Source organism: Harpia harpyja, chromosome 16 (assembly GCF_026419915.1).
Source record: "Harpia harpyja isolate bHarHar1 chromosome 16, bHarHar1 primary haplotype, whole genome shotgun sequence".
Taxonomy (NCBI): domain Eukaryota; kingdom Metazoa; phylum Chordata; class Aves; order Accipitriformes; family Accipitridae; genus Harpia; species Harpia harpyja.
In genome coordinates, this window is record NC_068955.1 from 20891820 (window position 1) to 20917813 (window position 25994).

General features: G+C 38.1%; 1 protein-coding gene across 7 annotated transcripts in view; it reads right to left on the bottom strand.

Moving 5' to 3' along the window:
• The window catches only part of DENND5A (DENN domain containing 5A), a 72422-nt gene that overhangs the window by 6379 nt on the left and 40049 nt on the right, over positions 1–25994 (bottom strand). For 2 of the 7 annotated variants that reach the window (XM_052810752.1, XM_052810751.1), the window contains 16 exons: positions 23705–23920; positions 22541–22775; positions 21927–22077; positions 21189–21282; positions 19093–19200; positions 17966–18097; positions 16141–16293; positions 15180–15284; positions 12829–12913; positions 11350–11434; positions 10214–10342; positions 6239–6360; positions 4154–4299; positions 3480–3598; positions 2110–2291; positions 1167–1249 (listed from right to left, as the gene is read on the bottom strand). In XM_052810752.1, coding sequence (XP_052666712.1) covers positions 1167–1249; positions 2110–2291; positions 3480–3598; positions 4154–4299; positions 6239–6360; positions 10214–10342; positions 11350–11434; positions 12829–12913; positions 15180–15284; positions 16141–16293; positions 17966–18097; positions 19093–19200; positions 21189–21282; positions 21927–22077; positions 22541–22775; positions 23705–23920 — 2145 coding nt within the window. The remainder of the gene's footprint in view (positions 1–1166; positions 1250–2109; positions 2292–3479; positions 3599–4153; positions 4300–6238; positions 6361–10213; positions 10343–11349; positions 11435–12828; positions 12914–15179; positions 15285–16140; positions 16294–17965; positions 18098–19092; positions 19201–21188; positions 21283–21926; positions 22078–22540; positions 22776–23704; positions 23921–25994) is intronic. The other 5 variants (XM_052810757.1, XM_052810756.1, XM_052810755.1 and 2 more) reach the window with 4 other exon arrangements.

Genomic DNA, 25994 nt, shown 5'->3' on the forward strand with positions numbered 1-25994 from the left:
AGGATGGCCCAGTTCTCACAAGTCCTGAGCATTCAAAAATGTGTTGACCTCTCTAAGAACGAGGCTGAAGAAAGCAGTCTCAGGGCCTCGTTGTCATCAAATGAAGCCACAAAAAGGCCAAGATAAAGATCATGAGCAGGTTTTACCTATAATGATGACCACTGTAAAGAAAATTAAGAAAATACTTTCCTCTTTTACTAAGTAATAAAGATCACAGGTCCATTGTAGCAGGTGCCTTAGACTGTTTGCTTATCAACAAACCCAACATATTTAATGCAATTTTTAAACTTCAGAAAAAAACATATTCTTCTTTAGAACATGATGGTAAATTCTATTTTGCAAAACCAGCGCACAGCCGCTTGAGATTATTGTGTAAATGTGATCATCAGCCAGAATTATACTGTATATGAATTTGCCATGCTATACTGAACTTAGAAAAGATAGGTGCAGGAGGAATGGGAGAACCTATTTGTAAAAAATTAATGACTTTCAAGAGATACCCAAACAGTGCTCTACACCACTCTGGCTCACAAGGGCTAGATTGTTATGGTTTGACAGAGGAATGCTTCTTAAGTTTGTTCCAGGAAATAACTGCTGTGTCAGTTAAGATGATTACATGTATAACACAGAAGTGTCCCAGAGTCTTTGAGAGCACTTCTGCTTCAGTTGCGGAGGGGGTAGGGGCAGGTGTTTTGAGTGTGGGTCTTTTTTGTTTCTTTTGTTTTTTGTTTTTTTTTTTTTTTAAAAGCGGCCCATGGGTTTTCACATTTTAAGTAGCAAAGATAATGCAAATCAAGCATAAAAAAAACCTACTCAGTCCTCAAAGTAGACGTAAAATGTCAGTTAATCCAGAACAAACTAAACGGGAGGCAATGCTCTTGACAGTGGTACAGGTAGAATCCTTGGCAGAATTTGACAACACAATTTCCAATACCAGAATGTTAACATTTAAATTAACAGAATGCTCCAGTTAGCAGCAAAACTGAGGTACTTGAGAATGTACTATTCCAACAGTGTAGTCTCAGCATCTCATTTTTCCTCCACTTAAGAAATTTTCAAACAGATTGCTGTTCATTCAGTTTAGTTATTTCTGTTATATATTCTCCAATGCTTACTAATAAGAGTTTTAAGACAGGAGCGCCACTACACAGACAACTACTCCTCACCTCCTTCTCTGGCTTGTGGAAATGCTTGACAATACCATTGACAGCTTCACCAATAGCTTCTTGTATCTGACCAGTATTTAACTCTGCAAAACACAAAAATATACCCAGTCACTCTGTAACAACTTGAGAAATTGTACCTGTGCATGAGGGATAAGGCATACCACAAAAAAAGAAGAGGAGCATGAACCAGTATAACTTACGCTGTTAGTGAAAAGGTGCTGGACTGTGGGTAATAGAAATCCAGTTCTACTTTTATTTACTGTGGAGGATATAGAAACAGAGATGGCTTGGTTTTATATCGAGGTTTACACTGTGGTGTTTCAACACAGCAACAAGTAGAAAGGGTTTTTACATATTATGTGTATTTTCAGACCAGGGCTCAAAGCTAAGAAAAGGAGCTGTGCTTTGATTAGGACCACCAAATCTGGACATCCTGGAAATACTTCCTGTGGTAGTTTCGCTGTAAACACAAGCATGTTTGGGAGCAAAATAACCACATGATTTATCAGGAATAAGACAACCCTAGAACAGTGATCTCAATTGAAAACTAAAGTCCATGAATAGAAACCACTAGCAAGCTTTTTCATCCACGAAGAATGGATAGAGACAGGACAGCAAATTTCTACCTTCCTCCATAGCATTCATTCCATAGATGAAGGACAACAATACAGAAAACACCACTAGGGGAGCTAAGCACTGGACCAGGAGTCTAGAGACATCTTCCTTCCATCCTTGGAGACTTTCATAACTTGAGTAGTTAGAACAGGTTGCTCAGGATTGTAATTCAGAAGTTAGTTGGACTTTGAGCAGAGGTTTGGGCTAAGTGAGTTTCACAGGTCCTCTCCAAGCTACAGTTCTAAAATACACGAAAACTTGCAGTTCTGTTTGCAAGCAGCTCTTGTCAGACAATGATGAACAGTACAAGACATCCCCTACCACTCACTTGGTTTATTGTTTGGCGATATAGTGACAAATCTTCTGATCATGCTTGGTGACTGCTGCAAAGGAGGGGTTCGGCACTGCCGCTCATCAACCTCAGTGTGGGAAGTCAGCAACTCTCCCACCAGGATCCTCTCTAAGCTGCCATCATCCATTCCCTTTCCAAGCCACCTTCCACAGGGAAACCTAAGAACATAAAGCAGATATGTGATTCATGCCCTTCAACCTAGATTCAGTTCCATGCCAGAGACTTTAAGCAGTTTCATAAAACCCAAATTCTGGTAGTATAGTTATTAGAAATACTTCACTCTAGGAACAAATTCTTGGGTTTGGCTTTTGCCAGCAGAGGGAGCAAAAGTAAAACAGCTTTTCAGTTCCAAGTTTGTGCTAAATGTCACACTAGATGATCTGCAAACAGTGGCAGATTTTGTCTTGCATCCTACATGTAGCATATGATTTGAGGGCTGCAGAGGAAAAAGATGTAGAAGGGGAAGACCCACCACACACTATAGGTGTGCGGTGAAATACACCTATGCTTTCACTGAATACGTTACATAGTAGGCCAGCCACAAAAAAACCTAACCCCCAAACATATACTTAAATGCCAAAACACCAAAGCACCTATTTAAATTGGGATATTAAATCAGTCACTAGAAAGCACATGTGCTCACTTGCTCATTATCACTTTCTATGAACCAGCATTAATGTCAGTTTAATCAGCTTAATCAGAAAACTGAACAGCATCCAAAAATAGAATCTTGCCTCTTAATTTAATTACAAACAAACTGGCACAGAGAACTGAATGGACTTATCCACCAATTTGTCACCAACATGAGCCTGACAGTTTCTCTAAACAAAGGACAGGGCATAAAACTACACTGTAACCAACACAAATAAATTTAATTCTTACTGTAAACCTTATTACTTTACTTTCATTATGCAAACACAGGTTTCTAACACTCATAAGCCCTTGTGTTCCAGCTTGTGTCCTAAGGTCTCTGTATAACACCTAGAGCACTCAGCCTTAACATAAAATACCACCCATATTTGGTAAGCAGCAAGCTCTAACTTGCTATTTCTTCCTTGGGCTCAAGGCAGATTATTTTTAAGATGTGCAACAGTCAACTCATCTCCTCCAGCAGTGTTTTGAGGCTAGACATGAGCATCTGTAAACTGAAATGTCCATTTAAATTTTAAGAATCACTATTTGTTTAACACCAGAAGCCAAATGATCTTTTTCTATGCCTTCAGGTAGCAGGAACTGTAGACACAAAGTCCCAGAAGATTAGACCTTTCTAATCAAACAAGACCTACTGTGCCAGCTCCCTGCAGAAATTCTACTTACCTAACATGAAACATCAGGATGATACTTACTTGTAAGTATGCCCTGTTATTTCATTTCTGACCATAACATATTCCACTAGCCATTTGGCATACAGCCCTGAATTATCATGTCCTATTTGCACTGTGGTCAGTTTTCCCAGGTTCTGGCACTGCAAATTAAACAAAGAGTTTGTCAGAGTAAACTGAAAGAGAGCATCATGTTGGAAGAGTAAACTATTAGAGAACACGCTCAGACAATCAGAAATGTGGTTCTCCTGACTGAATGATTGATTCTGCGCTTTTTAGGCGTAGGTTGCTTTATTTGTTTGTTTGCTTTGTTAAATACTATTTTGATCAGCAGAAAGAACATCAGTTGAACTAGATTTTTCAAGTAAATTTTAGCCAATGTGTGCACACACAAAAATCAGAGCAGAATCACTTCTTTTTTTCCAATCGAAGCGGATATGACACCTCCCACCATTACAGCACAAAGTTGTAATATAAAGACAGTCTTGTCCATCCTTGCACTAAGGATTTGTCGGTCATTTTGCTCTGCATGTTATTAAATATAGATTAAATTTGCTATGTACAAGCACAGGAAGTATTTGCAACTAACCACACAGGCTAAAGATATGAAATGTATGGCAAGATGGTACAGCAAGGGAAAAATTTAGAACTGAACAAACAGAACACCCAAAGCATTTCTTGTAACAAGCAATACAAACCTCAAAAGTCATTTCTAATATGTTCCTGGGAATCTGCAGGACTCCTGTTTCACCCAGTTCTCCCGAGATACAGATCCAAGGATTTGCTGTAAACATGGAGCCACCAAGTTTCTTGCTAGGAACAATCAATATATGGTATGGTATCACTGCAAACACAAGAAGAAATAATGCTTCAAAAATGAAGAAGGATAATGATGTAACCTCTTTAATGAAGAGAGGGGGAAATGATAAGTCATAAAATACTGCAGTACCATGAAATGTTAAAACAACATCAGAGCCGCTATTTAATCATGCTAACACTCGCACACTAAGCACTGACTGACAATCAGGAAGTGTACACATAGCAGTCATTAAGAAGCAGAGCTGATAGCAAAACACTGTCAAGTGAAAAAAGAAATATGGATGGAATAATGCCTTCATATGGGTATAATACTTTTTCATTTACCAGCCTCAAAACAAGTCATGAAAATGGTTACTTGTCCCCAGCTTAGAGACAAAGAAGTAAAGACAGAATATTCATGTATCCAGGACTACATTGTAGTTCAGCATGCAACTCAATGCTCAACTCCTAACTGCCTGCTTTTGTGTGTGTGTGTGCGCATGTGTGCACACTACAAAACTAACACCAATTCCCATTCAATTACTAACCAAAGTCTTTGTTTGCAGGGCTTGCTTGCAGCAGCATTCACTACTGTGGCTGAACAAATTCGGTGAAAATACATTCTAATGCTGCAAGTTTCTCTGTATCATGTTGCTCTTAGTTATGCTAACTGTAGGACTTCTTGATTTTAAAAAGAACAAACAACTTTTTTCCCCTTTCACTGGCACCACGCACATGCTCAAACACTTTCTGGTCCCCTGGTTTACCAGTGACTAATTCAACATAGCATCACCTGAGTTACAGCCCCTTCTCTGCCTCAGGAGGCTCCTGAGGAAATGCACGCGCTCTTCAATTGCCTAGCATCTCATGCACAGCCCCCTATTAACCAAACTTTTATAACAAAATCCAATTATCTGAATGGTCACTGTGTTTCTTGGCAATCTGCCCTTCTTTTATAGTGCATAAATGGATTACAGTTAGGGCTTTTCAGCTGAGGCATTTAATACATTTCTCCTTCAATGCCTCCTCAGTTGTCAGTGCCCTCAAGAAAGCATTTGGTGGTTGGATTTTCTTAAAAGCTTGATCCTTGTAGCATTTAAGAATTAATTAAAATGTTTCCCTTTTTGTTTTCTGTGCTGATAGTCTTAAAGTAAGTGATAATTTAACTGCATCCAGCAGACCAGATTTTAGCATCGTCCAGAACTTGCCCACAAGACCAAAAACCATTTTGCTCAGGTGTCCGCTTGCGCTGTCTTTCATACACACAAATATGGATCATAACACACCATCAAGTGTAGTTCCTACTATGGGGCCAAAAGGGTCCTTTCACACACACACAATTTTATAAGCCTTGCTGAAGTCTTTCCTTATTCCACCTTACTAGTGAGGTCCTGTGGCAGCAGGCACACAAACACATGAGAACTCTGTAACACATTTAAGCATCAGCAACAACAGGTTAAAAGTTTCTCTAGGACATCTTTAAAAAAAAAAAAAAAAAAAAAAAAAAAAAAGTACTTCAATGTGTTGCAGAGTTCTGATGCAGCCCTCGACGGCATTTCATTGTTTTCCCAAACTCAGAGACAGGCATGCGGCAAAGTAGGCTGAGCATGAAAAGAGGAAAGTTTTTTTGTTTTCTTTTTAACTCCTAGCGTGTGTTAATATTCTTACCTTGATAATGAACAATCCATACTGTTCTTGTTTAGTATGATGCAAACAAGCTCACTACAAAATTTTCTGTTGAGAACTCTCCCCCAACTAAAAGGATTAAAGCTGAGTATTTTACCAAGTTAGAAACAAAAACCTTTAGTGACACAGAGAGAGACACCAGAAAAGATCATAGAAATAGCGATAGAGCATACACAGATGGATACCAGGAAGAAAGCAGAACAATTACATTACGGCATGCTGCTCAGAGCTGTTTAGAATTTTGAATAAGGACTTAACCAAATCTGGAAGTCAGAGTTCCAGGGAAAGCAAATACTTACAGATTGTTGTGAAAACATTGGTAAAGCAAAAGTAATCAACAGCATTGAATGACAGGAGATGATATAAGAATTGTTCTTTCTCATCATCACAGCGGAGGAATGCATAACGCTTGTAGAGTTTTCTGACAAAGCAAAACAAATAATCTGTCATAGTAACAAAATGCTTTCAGTGAAATGTTTTCTATTGTGCATATTTATTAGGTAAACTATGAAGAATGAGCAAGCGATTACAAATGACAAGTGATACTGGTAGAGCCAACAGTATTTAATGTGCCAACATATATCGACACTCTGCAAGTCTTAAGTCTCCCACGTGCATCAGACCAATACTTCACACTATTTGCCACCCCTCGAAAGCAAGGTTTGGGGTGGTCTAAGGGTCCTCCCCCACCCAAGAACACCTCAAAAGATGGAAAAAGGAATTTTGTACTTTCTTGGAAAAAAATTCTGACTTCTTTTGGCCATGTAAAATGACAGAACTGAAGAGAGTCCTCGTAAGTTACTTCTGAGCAGATGGTGCCGTGGGAGAGTCCTCCAGCACATGACATAAGACAGTTAGAAGACTGTTTTCAAAGGACACTAGGGCAAACACTGGGGCTGTCTGCTTGTATTGGGTTATAGGGGATAACCCAGGGCCTACAACAACCCGCACATTAAGCTAGGGAATAGCTTCACTGTTGACAGTGCACAGCTCCTGACATAACCAAAACCATAAGCATGCAAAGGTGGCCTAAAGTCCTACTGTTCCCTTTTACTGGGTTGCAAACTCTTTACTAGGACTGCAACACTGCACAGAACTGCAACTTCTTTTAAGTGAAAATATCAAAAGATGTAGCTCAGTAGCCTTCTCTCACCACTGGAGACACTAACGCCTATGCAGAATAATGCACTGTAAATGGAAACAATCTTATATAATTATTTAAATTACTCAAACACATTAGAGAATTTAACACCGCAAGACCTGCGACTGAGAAACCTTGAAGAGAATTTATAACCTCAACCTTTCCAAGTGCAAATTTTGGCTGGAAAATACTCTTAAAGTTACTCACTTGTACGTAGCAATCACCGCTATTTTTGTTAATTATGCAACCAATAAGTAATACCAGCGTTGGTGAATAACCGTAAAAGAAGAGCATGCCGAGATGCACCAAAATCCAACTGACACTAGAGGAACATTCAAAATATCATGAATGCATGAATTAGGTGTTAGAAATGCTGACACAGCCATGGATAGGTTGTTCCTGCCAGGAGGGCATCCTGACAACTCCCCTCAATTTCAGATATCAGTTACAAAAAAGTCAGCAATAACTCACAAGCCAGAAATTTGCAAAACAGATCAATGATGATTAACACACACACATATTGTCACTTACATAACAAACATCACACTAGAGACTGATGGGAAATGCTCAATGGAAATAAAGATTCTGAGCCTCAAATCAACATAACCTGCCTGTAGCCACAAGAGTAGCAAACCCACAAAGGTCTCAGGGGTGACTGTGTCCGTGTTTCATTTGAACAATCTGAACCACGTGTTGAGACACCCTGTCCACAAAGGTATGTGCTGTCCTGCCTTTTCAAAGTGTAAGATTTCTCAGTTTACTTGTGCACGTAAAGGTCTCAGTGGAGCGAAGCTATGTGATTTCCTTCTGTTCCCTAACTCTACTCACTTTGCAGACTAGAAAGAAGCCAAACTTGTTTCAGTTTTCTTATATATTTTTTTTTAGCAAATGCGAAATGAAGAGAATGGGTTAATTAAAATATCTAACAGTTGCTTCAAAAAAAAACAACACACAATCATGTTAACTGTAAAATGGTGGAAGTTGCACAATTACTTTTAGTACCTCACTGATCTTGGCACTGCTTCCTCTAAAAACAAAATGGAGCACACTTTAAATCCATGCTGCCTAGAACACCCTTCTTTAAGTAGGATACCTAAATACGCAGCACAAAGCACACAGGATTACAAAGAGTTGATGTCATTCCTATGCAAGTTGCTCCTCTGCTTCATTTTAAACATATTTTTGCTGCTGACTCACTCTGCTTTAGAGAACCAGAATCTGTCTGATAGATGAGCAGTGCATTGGCCAATGTTAAGAGAGATGGGTTTTTTTCTTTTTGGGAGTGAAGTGGGTGGGGCACGCAGAGTGTGGTGGTGTGTGGAAAGTCCTCAAAGCACGTGTTCTGCACAGGACAAGCACTGCTAAATTTAACCTGAGCTGGACTGTTGACTTCACTGGAGTGGCTTAACCTTAATTTAGAGATACAGGTAGATTTATTAGCTATCCTCACTCTGTCCTTCAGCTTTTCCTTGCTCGCTGTTGGAAGGCCACAGCTTCATTGAAGTCCAACATAATTCAATACAAGGCAAATCTCAAATAATTAGCAGTTGGGGCTCAGGGGGCTTGGGGGAGGGCAGACATTTCTTGGAAGGTGGTGTGAGTGGGAGGAGAGGAAAGGAAGAGTAGCCAGCATAGGTTAAGCTGTCTCCAGAAAGAAAGTCTTCAACTAAAGCTAACGACAATTACTAGGGCTCATACAGCAGAACCTTTAATTTCCACACAGTAAACACTATATCCAATCTTATCAGCAATACATTTTTTTTCTGCACAGATTATACTAAATAAACCTTAAATTGTTACTCCTAAAACAATTAATATTAAATATGGCCTGTACTCTGATTTGTGCAACTATTTACAAAAGAATTATTTATGTTTATGAAGATAATATAACGTGCATGTGCTCTGGACATCACCAAGTAAGTCCTGCTGCTGAGCCTTTCTCCTTTTGCCCTTCAAGATGCGTACTTACAAGAAGCACTAGCACAGAGTACTTTTGACAGAGTTTAAGTGAGCAGTATTTGGAACTCTCTACAGGTTCAAGTCTTCAGTTTTCACTCACATCCCCCTCATACTTTATACACTTCTCCCATTTTCTTCCTATAGTACAATTACTCTTTAAATAGTGTTTTGGGTCTCAATGGTGGGTCTTTTCGTAATTTTTTTATGACTTCATATACAAGGAATTTAAAGTCATGTATATTGAAATGTTTAGGAGAAGTAATAAAGACAAAAAATGGATCATAATAGCAGATATTTGACTACTAGGAAAGCAATTCACCTTACATTCTTAAGCAGGCTGTAAATGCAAAACCTTTACGGTGTAGGAGAGGACAAACCAAGCTGAGACACTCAGTTTGATCTAGAGATGTGGACAATCATGCCCTGAAAGATTTAGATGGAAGATTTCGAAAGATTACCAGCTCTCATCTTGAGATTATTGCCCCAAAATGAGATGCAAGAACTGATCATCACAGCCTTTCTAGTCACCTTCAAGGTACTGCATGTACACCATTCATCTGCTCTCTTAAAATCAACTTCTAGTGTGGTTTATCTACATTATTTTACATGGCACTAAAAGGAGTTACAAGAATGTCTCAGGTTTGGAGACAGAAGTGAGAAGCTAAGGAACAGTCACTTTGAGTCACACTAACCAGAACCACAGAAGCACATCTGGATGTGCCTTTACACTCTTCATATCGTGCCAGAACTGCAACCAGGACCTAAGCTGCACTTTGCCATGCATTCCAAAAACACATAAACAATCCAAGGAAAACAAAATATCCCACAGTTACAGAAAGGGGGGCAGGATAAAAAGCTTGAGTCAGCAAAGTAGTGGTGTTTGGACCTGCGCCCTGTTTCATTTAATCCCTAACAATTTTTGAAGATTTCACCTCAAAGTTGCAGACAGGCTACACTCACAGAACTGATTCTGTACCTGAAGAACCCCAGCATTGAATCATAATTCCCAAATGGCTCACACACAGGTACAGAGACACATTTGGAAGGCTAGTTTTTTCTACTCCTTTTGCACACTGCTAAGCAGATGGAAGAATAGGCACTTCTGGGTTTTTGAAGTCAAACAACTATACAGCTTTAATTTTGTAAAAGCTTTGCCCAAGATAAGCCATCTTACTTTGTGAGTTCATGATCTGAAAGCAGCTGTTTTAGATGCCTAGAGAGCAACTTCTTTTCCATGGAGAGACGAACCCAAGCTCTGGCCTTGCCAACATCTGTTTTGATCTCACTAATGTTCTGGATATGCCTGGGAAAAAAAAAAAAATAAAAAAGACACTGCCCAGTATTTTCAAAGTGTGACAGTTCTTTTGAACCAAGCTAGGCTGAAGAAGAAATTTTGCCAAGAATGCAAAATATCAGACAAATTACTGGAAAAAGAGACATGTTCACCTTAATATTCAGCACTATCTAAATACCTTGCATATCTAGCTCAAAAAGAATAAGAGCCTGAAAAGGAAATATCTGCAATGCAGTGCCCTATTTACAAAATTCTAAACCAGGCCCATTGCCTCACATGATTTAAGAAACATTCTGGACCTTATCACTGCAATAATTATGGCTGAGTGCTTTGGAAAATTAAATACTGTCTTTGCACGCTCAGTAGTAGCTTTTCTTGCATACAAGACACAAATGGTATATTTTAAAAGGACAAGCATGTCCCTTGAAAATCCTCAATTCACTCCTCCCTACTGAAAAAATTAGATGTTGGTAAGGAAAAAGGAAAGAAAAATCCTTTCAAAATTAACTTAGAAGTTCTGTATATTGTTTTTTGATGTACTGAAAAGAAGGCATTGAGCAGAAGTTATAGTTTTATTCACACTACAGTACTCAATGTTAAATAAACCCATTCTTTAGATTAAACAAGTTCTTTAAACTGCTTTCTTCACTGAGAAGCAAGAATGAGCTCAGAGCTACGCAACCAACTTGGCAATGACAGGGAAAACACACACGCTACAGCCACATCTCTGTGGAAATAAAACAATACAGAATACTTCAAAAAGATGAAAAGTGTGTCAGGGTATTTCTATAAGCTAGTAGCTGTGACAATGTAAAATCTCCTCAGTATGAAACATGTTTTTGTAAAGGTCAATGAAAAAGTTGCACTATGTACTTTAAAACAGTTCAGCAGGTTCCTTCTCCGCATCCCCCTCCTGCTATATGAAACACAGTCTTTTCTGTACAGTACACATTATACACAGAAACAAGTATGCAGATCTCAGGTTTTCTGTGTTAGTTGCAATAGTTTAAACTCACCTCATATCCTGGATGAGAGAGATTCTAAGAGGTGACATGGCTGGACTGGTATCAGACTTTCTCCTTTCTGAATCAAGAAGTATTCCTAGATTCAGAATAGAATTTCTCATTAGTAGAAATCCACCTAAAGATTTTTAAATCAATATTAAAAAAGAAGGCGAATGAACACCAACTTGCACTCTTGTATTATTGGTGAATCGCTGCTTTGTGAAGACATTGTGGCATATTTCCACTTCAAATGACATGAAAATCTAATATGCTACACAGATGGTTATGCAGATCAGCACATACTGAGCATTAACACATTAATGAGCTTAGATTCAGCTGAAATTGGTATGACATCAAATGGCTTAAGACATGTACTACTCAAGTATTATTTTCTAAAGACTACACTATTTTCTTTCTACGTAGTAAAACTGACTGGCACTGTTGACACCAGAAAACAGTGTTGGACATGTTTTACTCAGTGCACACTCCTGTAACACCACTACTTTTTAAAATAGTACACTTTGGGTTTTTTAAGCAGTATTATTTCTCTTATCTTTCAAATTCCACTCTAGAATCAAGTTGTATATTACATACAGTCCCTGCCCTCAATCCCAAATTAGAAAGCATAAAAATGACTGTAACTTCAGTCTGACATGCAAAAATACTATGGAGCAAGTGACATTCAGGAGACCTTAATACTTTCCAAACCTTTGTTTTTGATTGCTTACAGGACCTTGTGCATGTTAGTAATGCTCAGCTCTTTGCCTACAGCAACTTAAAAAAAAAAAAAAAAAAAAAAAAAAAAAAGGCACCCCCACCTCCCCCAAACCCATTGCTCTCTCCAAAGTTATGTCCTATGCCCCCATCTGACACCAGAAGTAGTGTTTACAAATTACATTAATAACCTTAGAAACAGATTATCAGTGGATCTTATATGCAATATTACTTTTACTGCAACACTTGATATAACAAAAATTAAAATATGTTTCTTCAGTGGTTTTTGTATCTTTTTTAAATGTCATCTTCTTTTAAACAATAAGCCTACTGTTCAGTTGTTTTTCAAGAGAGAATGTAAAACTTCAGGATGTACAGCACAATTTTATATGCTTGTACTTGTTTTCCACCCCCATTAATAACATAATATGCTTTGCCAGTCATGCAGTGACTATGTGTCACATGGAGGACAGTATATTGGAACAATCCATTTTAAAGCCTATCTTTGAAATATTAGATATTTCTGGTATCTGACTATTGCAGTAGTCAGATACCAAACCCAAACAAATAGGCTTAATTCAAACAAGTTTATTTTTCACAAAATATATTGAGACAATAAACCAGGTCCATATTAATTCTATAGCAGCTAAAATACTTGATTCAGTTATACTGGGTGAAGGATATTTCCAAGGAAACAAACTCTGCATGGTGCAAATCTGCAGGCAGCTCTTACTCATAGTTTTTTAATCATCATCTTCCAGTGGAAGCCAATCTTACCTGAGGTACTGAAGCTGCCTGATGTAGTTTTTCTCTGTCTGTTTTCTAGGTAGTGTAACAGATGAGACCACAAAGCAGATTTTCCCTAAAATAAAAAAAAAAAAAAATTAGTTAAAGAAATCACTATCAGCTGAATAATAATAAAAAAAAAAAAAGTTTAAAACATCACCGAAAGTATCAGCCGTAACAAAAACTTGCTTTAATATGTTTCTCCCTATAAAGTCATTGTTAAAAACAAAAAAAAGACACAAGTTGGAGGTGCTTGGGAGCTGTAAAGAGGTTGAGAAAGAAAAGCAAGGATCAAACTACTGGGATCTAATGATTCTGGTAACAGGAAAAAGTCAATTGAACTTCATTCCTCATAGTTCATTAACATGAAAAGAAAACATTTAGAAGCTTGTAAAACTCTATGTGGGAGTGGAGTTCTGAGGCCGTAACCTGTAGTATGTGTCTGTCTTTCCTTGCCTCTCCAGCAGTGAAATGACAAGAGATGGAGAGCCAGCCTGAGTAAACCATCTTATACCCAGACCAAGTCTTCTGCATCTGCTTCCTTCAGGGTACGGGGCTACAGATACATGCTGCCAATTTTCAGAACTGCAAAAGATCCCCCTCAATTTCATCAGGCAGAGGACTTGGATAATCACAAACACAGTAAGACAACCCAAAACACAACCAGGACAATGAAAGCTTATCAGCAAGAATACTCCAGCTCTACACATTATAAAACCAACTTAAAAGTTAAAATTTGGGATGTAGTATTTAGGCCAAGATAAATCCATCAAATGATGTTAAAAGATGCACCTTGCTCATTGTGTTGCTTTCTTAAACTTCTGGTGGCTTAAGCAGAGCGTGAAGAAATCTTTCACTGGCAAACTAAAAAGATTCTTGGCTTCATCCTAAAATATTCTGCATGACAAACCAAAAGCTTGCAAAGCCACAGAAAGGCAGCAGTAATTGAACAGGGGCTCTCCAGCACATTAATTGGAATTACTTACAGAGGAAATTAATTAGTATTACTTATCATCTTCCTAAATTATTAAATTAACTTGAAATCCCAGTAAAGATTTAGCAATTCTGCATTTCAGAAAAGCAGTCATATTACAAAGCCATATTTTTATTTACAACTTTGTGCAGAAAGAAACCATAACCGTAAAGCAACAGTTGTCAATTCAGCACTATCAATGTCATCTAAAATCATGCAAGTGCCTTCCTAGAGGGACAGTAATTATGGTTCAACTCTGAAATATGTTTTTTAAAAACTATCTTTAAAAATCTCTAAACACTTCAATCCTATAGCTCACTACAGCTGACATAAAGAACTAACGACCATGAGGGATTATTGCAGAAGTGGCATGCCTCCAGAAGATAAAGCCTAGAGCATCTGTAAAATCTGTTGAGAGAAATCTATTAAAAATACGCACTCAGTGGTGAAGATAAAAAAAGTCCAGAGAAGCTCAATGCCTTATGTGTGTACCTGACAGATCCATCATGGAAAGCCAAAATTGCAAGTCTCAAAAACATAAAAAGAAAGCATGAAAAATATCAACCAGGGAACAGTTAGATCCAAAATGGCATTTCCCTCAATAAACACACACATGCACACACAGTCTAGTGTTCAGCAACTAGCTGCCATGGCAAGGAGAACTGCAACAGATCACATAAAGCGGCAAACAAAGGATCCTGCAGCAAATAGATGTCAACAATCATGATGAATGTAAGAACTCATGCAGTATGTATCTGCCCACTTCCTTTACCATCATGGTACTCTCCTTTAACTTCACCAAATAGCAATGATGATGCAAGCTGTATCTATAAGGGAAAGGAAGACAGCCTAAGGAAAGTAGTGGGACAGAGAACAGGCAAGGGAATAACCAAGGCCACCTGAAAGTTCAGACTACTTGAGTCATCAGACCCTACATCCGACAACTCTCCTGCATTGCTCTGGGCAAAGGAAGGTGTGGATTCACCAGGTGTGGAAGAATCTGTAGGTAGCTAATGTAGGACTATCAGCGTTTATCAGCAGGGGAAAAGGTAAAAGCAGGAATTGGTGGAAGGAAAGCCATCCTCATTACTATGGTCAATTGAGAAAGAAGAGTCTTCCTTGGCTTATTATTGAAAAATAAAATAAAATTGTTGTATGAAACAGCAGGCTTTTGCATATTTAATAAAGGCCAGAGCACATCAGAGAATTGGTGGTGCTTTTTTTTTTTTTTTTTTTTTTTTAAAACTGTGGAGTATAATACAAGATGCACTGCACTTTCTCCATCAGGCCTCTATTATATTCCACCACTCTATTTATTCCACCATTCAGCACTGTTTGCCAACATCTGCAATCAATCCAAAGCATTAACCTTATGTAGGGTTGGCCGTCTGGTGGTCTGAAAGGCCCAAATCTGAGTTGAAGCAGAGTATACTGATGCTCTGTCTTCTAAGACGAAAGCAGTACAGCTTCTATCCTAAGTGATATACAAGAGGGAAGGGAGAGAATCACATGATAAATCTTCACATAGAGAACTGCTATATATTTTGAAGGAGAGCAGATTTAAACACCTGCGCTTGGGTGCTGGGAACAGAGATACTGAATTACAGCTGTCTGGATTATGTACATTTATTCTGCACAGTCTTTTAAAAAAAAGTTATAATCCTTACTGTCCTTGCTATTCCTTTGTACAAAGGAGGAGGAAAGGACAAAGGCCTTCCAAACTCCATCTAGTCCCCCAAGTGACTCCAAACAGAAGAGCATGACAAAAAAATTATTAATTTCATACAAAAAACAACACCTCTAACTAGTGATCTTGTAAATGTCACTTAACTATCCCTACAACATTCAGGAAGAACCAAAATAGCAAGGGTTTTACTCTTAAAAACTAAATTATCCTTCATGAAAACAAATTCCCCATACCATATCCCATTGACAGCACCTTTAACATATGCTGCCTTATAGCCTATGCAATTTCATTAATGAAAGTATTAAGAATACAGAAACATTTTTATTTACCATCCTATTAAAAAAAACACCAAAACCCACAAATGAAACAAACAAACAAAAAAGCCCCAGGTTAAATGGAAAGAAAGTCTTCCAAGAAGTCATCTGTGGAACACATCTACGTGTGCACTTGCACATACCCCAGAGCAAAGAGTGGAGACAGACAAGGGGGCAGTAACTGACATAAAAAAGGCTGGGGACACACACAAGTATTTTAACACATCTATATATACACAAAAGGTATCCTCTGGAAGTGGAGAGAGGAAGAGCACAACATGACTTTAGGAAAGTGCACTCTGCAACATACAGGAATGTTTGTTCCTCACCTGTTTGACTTGCAGACCATGGCTCCATATCCTTTCTAAGAGGTCACACAGACTGGCTATCAGGGTATTCTCTTCTACACCAGTGATATTCACTTCACCATGACCTAGCTCCACAGCTTCGCGACCCATTTTTTCAACCAACATCCTCTTGGTCTCAAAAAGGACAAGGCAAAAGAGAGTTAATTCCTTCCACAGGAACTTCCAAGATCCCTTACACTTTTTAAACAACCAACAAGGAAGCACATAATAGCAAAGATTTGGCAGAATAACCGGGCGTATGTAGTATTTCTGAAGCTAGTGCAGGACTGCGTTTCTTTTATCCCTGTAAGCTAGTGCAGGACTGCGGTTTTTTTATCCCTGTTTTTCAAGCCATGGTAGCACCAGTGTTGATCACTTTACAGCCTCTTCCGTCTTTCTAACAAGGGGCTTGCAAAGGGGCACATACGCTTCCACAGAATAACCCCAACAAAGGGAACAGCAGGCCCCACGCTGACAAGCTAGAGGCCTAGCAGCAAGGCCCTGCAACATAGGTCTTGGGTGTTTTTGAAGCCCAGCGAGTGCTGGGCTGGGAGCAGCATGCCATGTCCACCTCCTCCCAGAGGAGGTGAACGTGCACAAGCACTTCCAAGGAGCAGGGAATACGTCATTCCTGTGAGACTCCGTTCTGTCAGAAGGGTATCTTCGTTTAAATCGAACCCATTCTGGAGTGCATCTCTTGAGCTTCCTGATGAGCCACATTCTCCTAAATCGTGCACAGTTTCATAATGGTCAACAAAGCTCTCACCAACTCTTAAAGTACAGTCTCCCAGTCACAATGTATTCGTCATATAGCTGCCTGGAGGGAAAAATGACTAGGGAATCACTTCTGCTCATCTCTTACACATTTTTCATCTTTGTTGCTATTCTAGAGTAGCTCTCAAATGAGTAATACTCCCTTAGGCACCTATGAACAGTCTTAGCTGAGATGAAGAACTCCGAGTTAGTCTCTAGCTTCTTCTCCTCCTCACCTCCCCTGGTAATTTCTCTCTCTGCTAACAGCAGGCTCACTACATTCACTGGAGTTGCATTCCCACAGAGAAAGAGCCAAGTTTATCTTCAAGGATTTTCACCGTCATATGCCTCTATTAAGTGAAGGGGATTATTTGGACAGTTTCATATATACAGAAAACTAAAGTGAAATCAGAAGTATATGCACATATTAAACACGGTTTTATGAAAAGTTGTATACAATTCCTATATTACCTCCACTGACTTAAGGCAAGAAATGTGTCTATTTGATAATTATTCTCTTTACTGTGTTAGTGTAAACATTAACATTTAATTCAGATTAATATACTGTCAAATATATACCGGTGAAGCATGTGTACAAACTAATGCCAAATTTCTTTGTTAAGCGCTTGAAAACTTAACGTTTTAGAAATTTGTTAACCCGCTTCCTTTAGTTATGAGAAAAGCTCCTGCATTTTCACCACAACCTCCTCTTTTGGAATATTCACTCTTGTTGAAATAGTATAGTCTCATTAGCAATAACTGAAATATGCTATTATAGACATGGGCTGTGGGATGATAAAGACCCATCAGAATATTCAACCTCTTTCTTTCATTTTGCATTCTTTATCATAAATCTGCTTGATAACGTTTCCACTCCTTACAGAATTTCTAAATACGTTATCTCTTTATGAATTTCTCACTACCATGCAAAAATCTTTATAGGGATAAAGCAGAAACAGATGGCGGAAGAGTGGGGTTCAAACATATTGGCCACAAAATGGTCCATAAAGGATGGATATGAGGTGCAAGAGAACAGAATTATTCTCTGTATTACCTTATTTCGGCATTCCTTCAACAAGCCTTCTACAAACTTCCAGTTTGTTTGTGCAATTACCGATGGAGAGAGGTTAGACAGTTTGGGCTGCCGAATAGTGCTACCCAGATTCCTGGCTTCTTGGATATACTTCTGTATTGGGGTAGAAAATCGACAAATACAGATAAAAGTGCAAGTGAGACTACTTTGCCAAGAGAAAAGGGTAATCTCACCTTTATAACCCACCCCTGTGCAATGAAGAGGAAGGGATCACATCCTCTTTCAGAAAAGGCCCCTTTTTATGTCCATTATTATATTGGGCTGAGACACTTAAGGTACTATTTCACTGGAGGTCAAATCCCCATTTACGCTGTCTACCTAGTATTAGAACACACACTGCTGAATAACAAAAACATATTACAAACTGCCAAACAAAAGGGTATTTAGATGCATAGAGAATCAACTACTCTCTCCACCACTAAGAACTGCCTTGTTATTCTTTCATATAAAATGAAAGTTTGTAATAATTACCCAGACCAAGACTATTCAAATGGCAGACTAGTCTACATAGGTACTGCAAGAAAACTTTGCCTGGAACTTGACAGGATCCGAGATCTGTGCTATGCCCCGCATTCCTGCAAATCTTCTGTTTCTTATTCACCCTCCCAGTCTTTCAGGAAGCAGCTGCAAAATGCTACTAACAGCTCTCAGCTGTGAACCATCTGCATTTTTGAGCAAAATCGCTTCCTGAACTCACTATACTTGAAAGAGCTTTTCTGCCATCAAGGAGTTGCCATTGTTTTCACCTCAGAGACAAGAATAACATGACAAATGTTTTGAAAGCCAGGTGATCACAGATCATTTGGGGCATGGCTAACTGTGAATAAGTGATAAAGTCCTGTACAGGCACTGACAGGATACTCAGGATTAGTACATATTTCAAGATTAATAGGTAACTTCTCTAGCTTACACTGAAATAATGACCAACTGAAAAGTCAGTGATTAGACAAATATGTCAAATACGATACGCACAGAGATAAAACCACATCTTCTCCATCAGCCTTGCACTAAAGAGCCATGATATATACATTTAATTATGCATCTTTATCCAGAACTATGATTACAGTCATATTGTGCATTGGACATACCAGATAACGGTCTGACACAGATTTTATAGAAGGTATGAAGGGCCAATCATGCTGGTCCCAGTCTAAACATAACTGCAACTGAAGCTCTGACATGGAAAAGTCCAGGTGCTGGCAGGACAAGTTGGTAGCAAAAAGCCAAGCAGACCATGTAAAGTGAAAGTGGTAAGCGCATATGAAGTAATAAAAGCAAGCATGCAAAACAGAAAAGGAGAATAGTGAAGACATAATACAGTGCAGAACTCCCAAGCATTCAACATAAAAATAAATTTATAAGTAATGAATCTGAAAGGAAAAAAAGAAAAGATGGTGTTCAATCACTGGATTGGTGTAAACTCTGCCCTCCACTGGGCACAAATGTTTGCAAGTTAAAAGCCACTAAGTCTCAATTCCACAGATTTTTGTTGGCTGCCCCAAAGCTTCAATGTCCAAAACTCACTACATGGCACTGAAACCATTGCCTCCTGCTCAGCCTGATCCCCAGTGTTCATGTCAGAAGGGCTCCCTCCCCATTCTTTCACACTTAATAGGAAAGTCTCTGGTTCACCTGGGAGAGGGGGTGAATGTTCAATCAGTAGTATGTAATCAAAAAGGTACAGCATAAAACCCTGGAACACCAGCAGAGATTAACCTAGCAGTTGGTACCCTCACCTGAGCATGTATTTGTAATTTTTATTCCTTAGAAATTATTTGCCTCGTGTGACAGAATGACTCCTATAGGAGTTCACATCAACTTGTGAAGAGTCAGTTAAAAAACAAAACAAACAAAAAACCCCAGAGACTAGAGGTAGATTTTTGCCTTTGTAATTACCAGAAGTTTACATGTGCTAAACATCATAATTGTTAAAAGCAATAATGAGATTACAAATCAACTATTCTTCACTTCTGTTACTTCTAAGTAAAAAGTACTTTAGAGTTATCTGAGCATATGGGACATGTCAAAGCCAGAAGCTACTCCTCCTTTTTTTTATATGCAGACATTCTTCTATTACATGACTACAGATGACATTACACTTCAACAAAATTTTAACAAACCAATGAGAAAATTCTGGAAATGAGTACACTGGAAAGGCAATTAAACTCATCACTACCATAAAAGAATGAACTGGACAGACAAAGATAGTGGATTTTGACAACACTATCCTAACAGACACGAGACTACTTTAAAATTCCAAATGAAGTTTTTCTGAAGATATTTAACAAGCCAAGAGAACATTGTCTTCAATGAACAACACACATATAAACAAAAGTAAAGCTTTGGGGTTACTAAACAAAAAAAATGAATTCTGACATTTTAAACCAGATTATTATTGGAATTACCCATAAATCAATACCCGGTGTAGCAGTTTGCAGTCTGTATCATATGAATCAGAAACTGCACTGTAATTAGTTCACATCACCCAGATCTTTCAAAATCCCTTCACCACAAAGAATAACTGTGTCAGCTGTAGAAGCACTCGTGAGAGAAGTTATCAGTTCAGAAGGTGGGTAAATCAGCATCAGACTGTGCTGTGTAAAAACAGACAGACACATACCTGAGAGCATGGGTGGGGTTCACATTCCCACCTTAGAATGAGATTGTGTGTCAATTTGCCACCTTAAGACTTCTTTTATGGTCTACAGAAGAAAAACAGGCAACTCCAGAAGGCAATGCTTCTGATTTTAGGATGAAATTAATCACTCTCTGGAGGTGGTTATCTTTCCTCCATCAAATATACAAAAGAAGCACAGGGTGACCAAGTTATTTAGAGACAGGAGATAGATGGCTAAAACCTGTTAATTCCCCCCTTCCCCCTAGCCCCCCACTTTTTTTTTTTCCTTTAAAGCATGTGCTGATGTTTTCAGGGAACTCTCCTATACATGGGATGAAATAATTTTGTCCTGAGAGGGCGTAAAAATGGCGTAAATTTTAGAATAAGCAAACTAAGTATTTTTGGTCTGCTAAGGACCAGGAACTTCATTTGTGTTAAATACACATAAGGGAGAGCAGAGATGGACTGCAAGTAACTGTCTGGACATTTCAAAAAAGGTTACAGAGCATTAGTCAGACAATAAGAAAAAAAAAAAAACCCAGATCTCTATAGTTCAACAATTTTCACCTCTCTCTGATCATTGTCAAGACGCAGGTGTTCTGTGTGTTGCTTCTGTCTGTCCTTCCGTCTCCACTGTGCAGGAGCATTTCTCTTTGTCCACCTAGATGGAGGAATATTATTAAGCAAATGTCAAGAGTTAGGTGAAGGGCAGTGGCAAGGGGGGAAGTAAGTTTCTATTTTATTGTATATTGAACATGTTGACATCAATTGCATCAGACAAAGTCCAGCTGCAAATAAACACAAAGAATTTCTGCAGAGGAATCCAACATTGGGCAACCAAAGGATTTCAGAAAACTAGATCATATACACCTGCTTCGTATTTTTCTATTCTGATACCCAGTTACAATTTACACCTTTTTCCTGCTCCTTCAAAGTTTTTATAAGAAGATATCCTAAAATATTTGCTAGCTCTTAACTGAGATCCAATAAGGACATCTGCTTTTATATCAACAATAATTATGTAACTCAAAGTACATCAACTATAACCTCAAACATAATAGGGCTTTAAGTAAATTTGCTTCTGGAAGTCTGGACTTAAATAAAAAAAAAAAAAAACAACAACAAAGAAAGAGACGTTAAAAAAAACCCACCACACACAACCCACCCACATAATCTGATTTGTTCTAACTTAAAAAAAAAAAAAAAAAAAAAAAGAAATACTGAATTTGCTTTCTAGTATCTGTGCTTTAGTACCATTCTATAGATCTTGCCAAGATCCAGCACCTGTTGTCCTAGCTTACTCACTTGTTGCTTACTGGTCCAGTGGATAAAACATCAGACTGAAGCTTGGGAAAAAATCCAAGCTCGTATTTCCCTTGTCCAATTTTCATGTCCAGCAAGTGTGGGTGGACTGCAGTGTGATCTATTTTTGCTAGCCTTAATTCAATAGATTTCTCTGAAATAGTAAGAAAGTTAATTTTTTTTTTAAAGGTGTCTTAATCATACATGTATCTATAATCACACATCCTCAACTAAAAGCAGATCTCAAATTTAGGAGAGGAGTTGGAAGTTTCTTATTGACCCGAACGGGTACACTAGTACAAGAGTGTGTTAAACATCAAAAAACTGCCACCAAAAGGAGAAAAATGTTTATCTTCTTAAGCTCAAACATTTTTCACACAAAGCATGCAGGAAAACAGTTGAGCGCAATTAAACTTTACATGAATTTCATCTCACATCTCAGTTTCCTATATAACATTTAGTTCCCAACTTAAGCTTTACACCTCAGCTTTTTTGATCTGTATTTTTTGAGGTTTCAAAGCATGAATCATTACTTTACTTTAACCTAATGTATCTAACAAACAGGACTGACTAGCTGTATTTTCTTAAGTGTCAATAAAGTGGCTTATTACTCTTACCAGCCTCATCAATGGTTGTACACTTTTGATACATAGATGTGCGCAGAGTCGGCGTCCTAACATTTAGCAGCCTAATTTTATCCACTCTAGAATCAAATACTCTCAAAACGGGGTCTTTATCATCTTCATCATGGCACATAATCTTATTGTCAATAAAAGATGCAAACATTTGGGTCTCCAGGAATCTCGAGAGGAAAGGCAAGTAAGGTTCAGGCTGGTCCGACAAGAAAGATGCCTAACAGACAAGAAGAGATAAGACCATTTGGGAGTCTGCAGAGAGAGATACATTCACCAAACCCACGAATTTTTCTAATCAAGGATGTATGAGAGTGCTTTGGTGCCACTTAAAGCCTAGTTTTATTACACACACCAATTCTATCTCCAAAACAGGCAGTCTATATGAAATCTTCAGCTCCATGACAATCACCTACTATAAAGCACAATAATTATCAAACTGTGATTTTACCATTTCCTTAATTTTCTAAAAATTTCAACAGAATCCCAGGAAACCACAACGACAGTACCACAGGTGTCGATATTATGGACTTCTGGCTGGGCTCAAAGCTTATGAAGTTGATGAGAACCTTTGCATACGATTTGATGGGAATCAGATTAGCGTTTTAGCAGGCAGTGCTGCAACATAATCTTCACCCACGTGAACTATCCTGCTGACAAATATCCGGTCTCCAATAAAGAAGACAGTAGTAAAATTTTAAGAACTGGGTCTTGTGTTTCCTTAGAAAAGAGCTAGGAATACATTTGGTACACATGTACACAAGTGTTATGTGGGGTCGTGGCTTTATTCATTAACATATTCAGCAATTCCTCTGGTTTAAAAAAAAAAAAAAAATCATTTTCACTAGTAATATTTAACCTTAATGTAGATGTTAGCCATAAAGTGAGGCTTTCTAAGCTATTTTTCTCCAGCAAGCTGTATTTTTCTACAGTATCCTTAAAAGAATATCTTCATCTCTCCAAGTGTGGATATGTATACATTTTTGCACATAATATACAAGATGTGACTCTTTTGGGGAACACTGAAATTTAAGGAAGAAGTTACAAATTTGACAGTACTGTTTTCCATTTTATGGCCCAATAAACAAAGTCTTAGGTTTGAATACCGTTTTACTTTTTACATTGACATATCTTCCTACCACAACTTACTTTATCAAAGTTTTGCATCTGTTCCCTGTTTGTAAACCAAGATTCCTTGTCCTGACTGGGTTGAATGACAAATACTTCATAATCTGCAAACATTTGTGTAAAGCGATTGGCAAAAACTTCACGGATTTGAATGTTCAGCTGGTAAATCTTGAATTCTTCTTCATCACACTGAATTTTAAGATCCTTTTTGCTACTGGTTTCCTCTCGCACCTCCAACTAAAAGTAAGGGAACACACAAAAAAATTGTATTGTTGCTTTGTCAGGTATTCTAGGTATACAAGATCTTAACCTGCCATTCAGCTGCTACTTCTCAAGTCAACATTCCAATAAAAAAAAATTACTTATAGTTTCAAGCACTGTAATAAAACAGCAACATCAGAAAAATCTAGAAAGAAATCTTTGCCTATAAAAGTTCTAATTTCAATAATAAACTATAACCTCCTTTAGTACTGGTTGCACTGGATATGCTTTAGATTAAAAAAGGATAGATAACAACCATATACATGCCCATATATGCCATATACTTAATTTACTTTCTTTTACCCTTTAATCACCTGCATAGGCTTTTTAGGGGCTTTTACTATCCCTGCATATTAGGCAAATACATATTTCTCTCTGGTGTAATACAAGCCCAAGCTTAGTACTGTTACAGTTTAACACATACCAGCTTTCAAATGAATACAGAAATGCACAGTAAAAAGAAGCTGTGCATGTCTAGTAGCCAGTTTCCTGTAACCTAAGTCCTTAGCAGCGTATTGCACAATTCATCACTGCACAGCCCAGAGTAATCTTTAATGAAATAAAATGTATTTTCAGTTAACATGTGGGCTAAGATTTATGAAGACAGCAATATGAGATTCAGATATTAAATTCATATTAGTTTTGATAGGAATTGAGTATCTAGAAAAAAAATCAAAGCCACAAGCATTCATGCACTAGTTTGTACATTTGCTACCCCTGCCTTTGTTAATTATTGTAAGAGGCACCACCACACATAATTAGACATAATATCTAGAGCTTACATCTGCACAACGATGCAGTTGCTGCAGCTGTCCCATGCTTCTTAAAGCACCTTGGTTATAGCAGTCCAAGGCCAGACATAAATAGCATCCTACAGCCATGCTCTCTGCTAGAGAGCTCTGCTATTCAGCCACTTCTTCTAACTGCATTCATAAGTAGCACTTGGCATCTATACATTCCTCATTAATTGGGTATTTCGCACTAAGCAGGTTTTTATTTACATATTTGAGAAAATTTTGACAGTTATAACCTATACACTCCTATCATCACAAAAAGGCTAGTAAAATGGGACTTTAACTACTATGGAAGAGAGTACAGAGTAGGTAAGGCCTGAATGTGCAAAAACTTACAAGAAATTAAAAAGACCTGTACTCTTCCCATCACTTCCCAATCCATTCAAGCAAAAGAACAAAAGCTTCTTACCAATTTTCCCCTGAACAAGAAGAACACAACACAAAAGAAAAACCTGAGAGAGGAACACAGCTGATTTGAGCATCTAATCCTGTCTACTAACCAGCTGCTGCTTCTTTTAACCCCCCTGCAGCTTCCTCCCCACAAAGCAGTTCTCCTCCCCAACCTATTGGAGGTCACAAAATTTCTGCCTCTGTTTGGCACCACCTGTAGCCCAAGTTACAGTCACATGGGTAGGAATCAGACTCAGCCATGAAGAACTGGTCAAGATAATTTAAACATGCAAGAAATAAAACCTTTGCTGAGAAAATCTTCACTCCATTCCACAAAGGCTCAAAAAGCCCACAGTGGTCTTTCACATAATAACTTTTATGCAAAAAGGGCCACAACTTCTTTTCCCAATTCTGACTGTCAAAAAAAAAAAAAAAATCCAACCAGAGTCACCACAAACTGTGCACATTCACTTGCTGGGAATCGGACACTAAGGCACTTTACAACATCAACCAGAAAAAAGCATCACAGTATCCCTATGGGAAGCGTATTATATACAAGCAAAATTATACATATTCTACACACAATGAGAAAGACAGACACTTACAGAAACCATGATTAGATTCTAACTTCAGGATTATCTGGATGTCAGTTTTAGCCATGTAAATCATAAGAAAATGTTGTAAATTTAGAATAAATCTTAAAACCAAGAATAAACAAGGCAAGGTGTATTTTTAAACACATTATCTTGGCAAAGAAACACTTGGAGGATAGCCAAAGGTTTCCCTAGATGCTGTGGGGTTAAACCCCATACCCTCTCTCCCCCAAGTTTGCCCTTGTCTCTACAGATGTTAACAAGGTTTGTGAA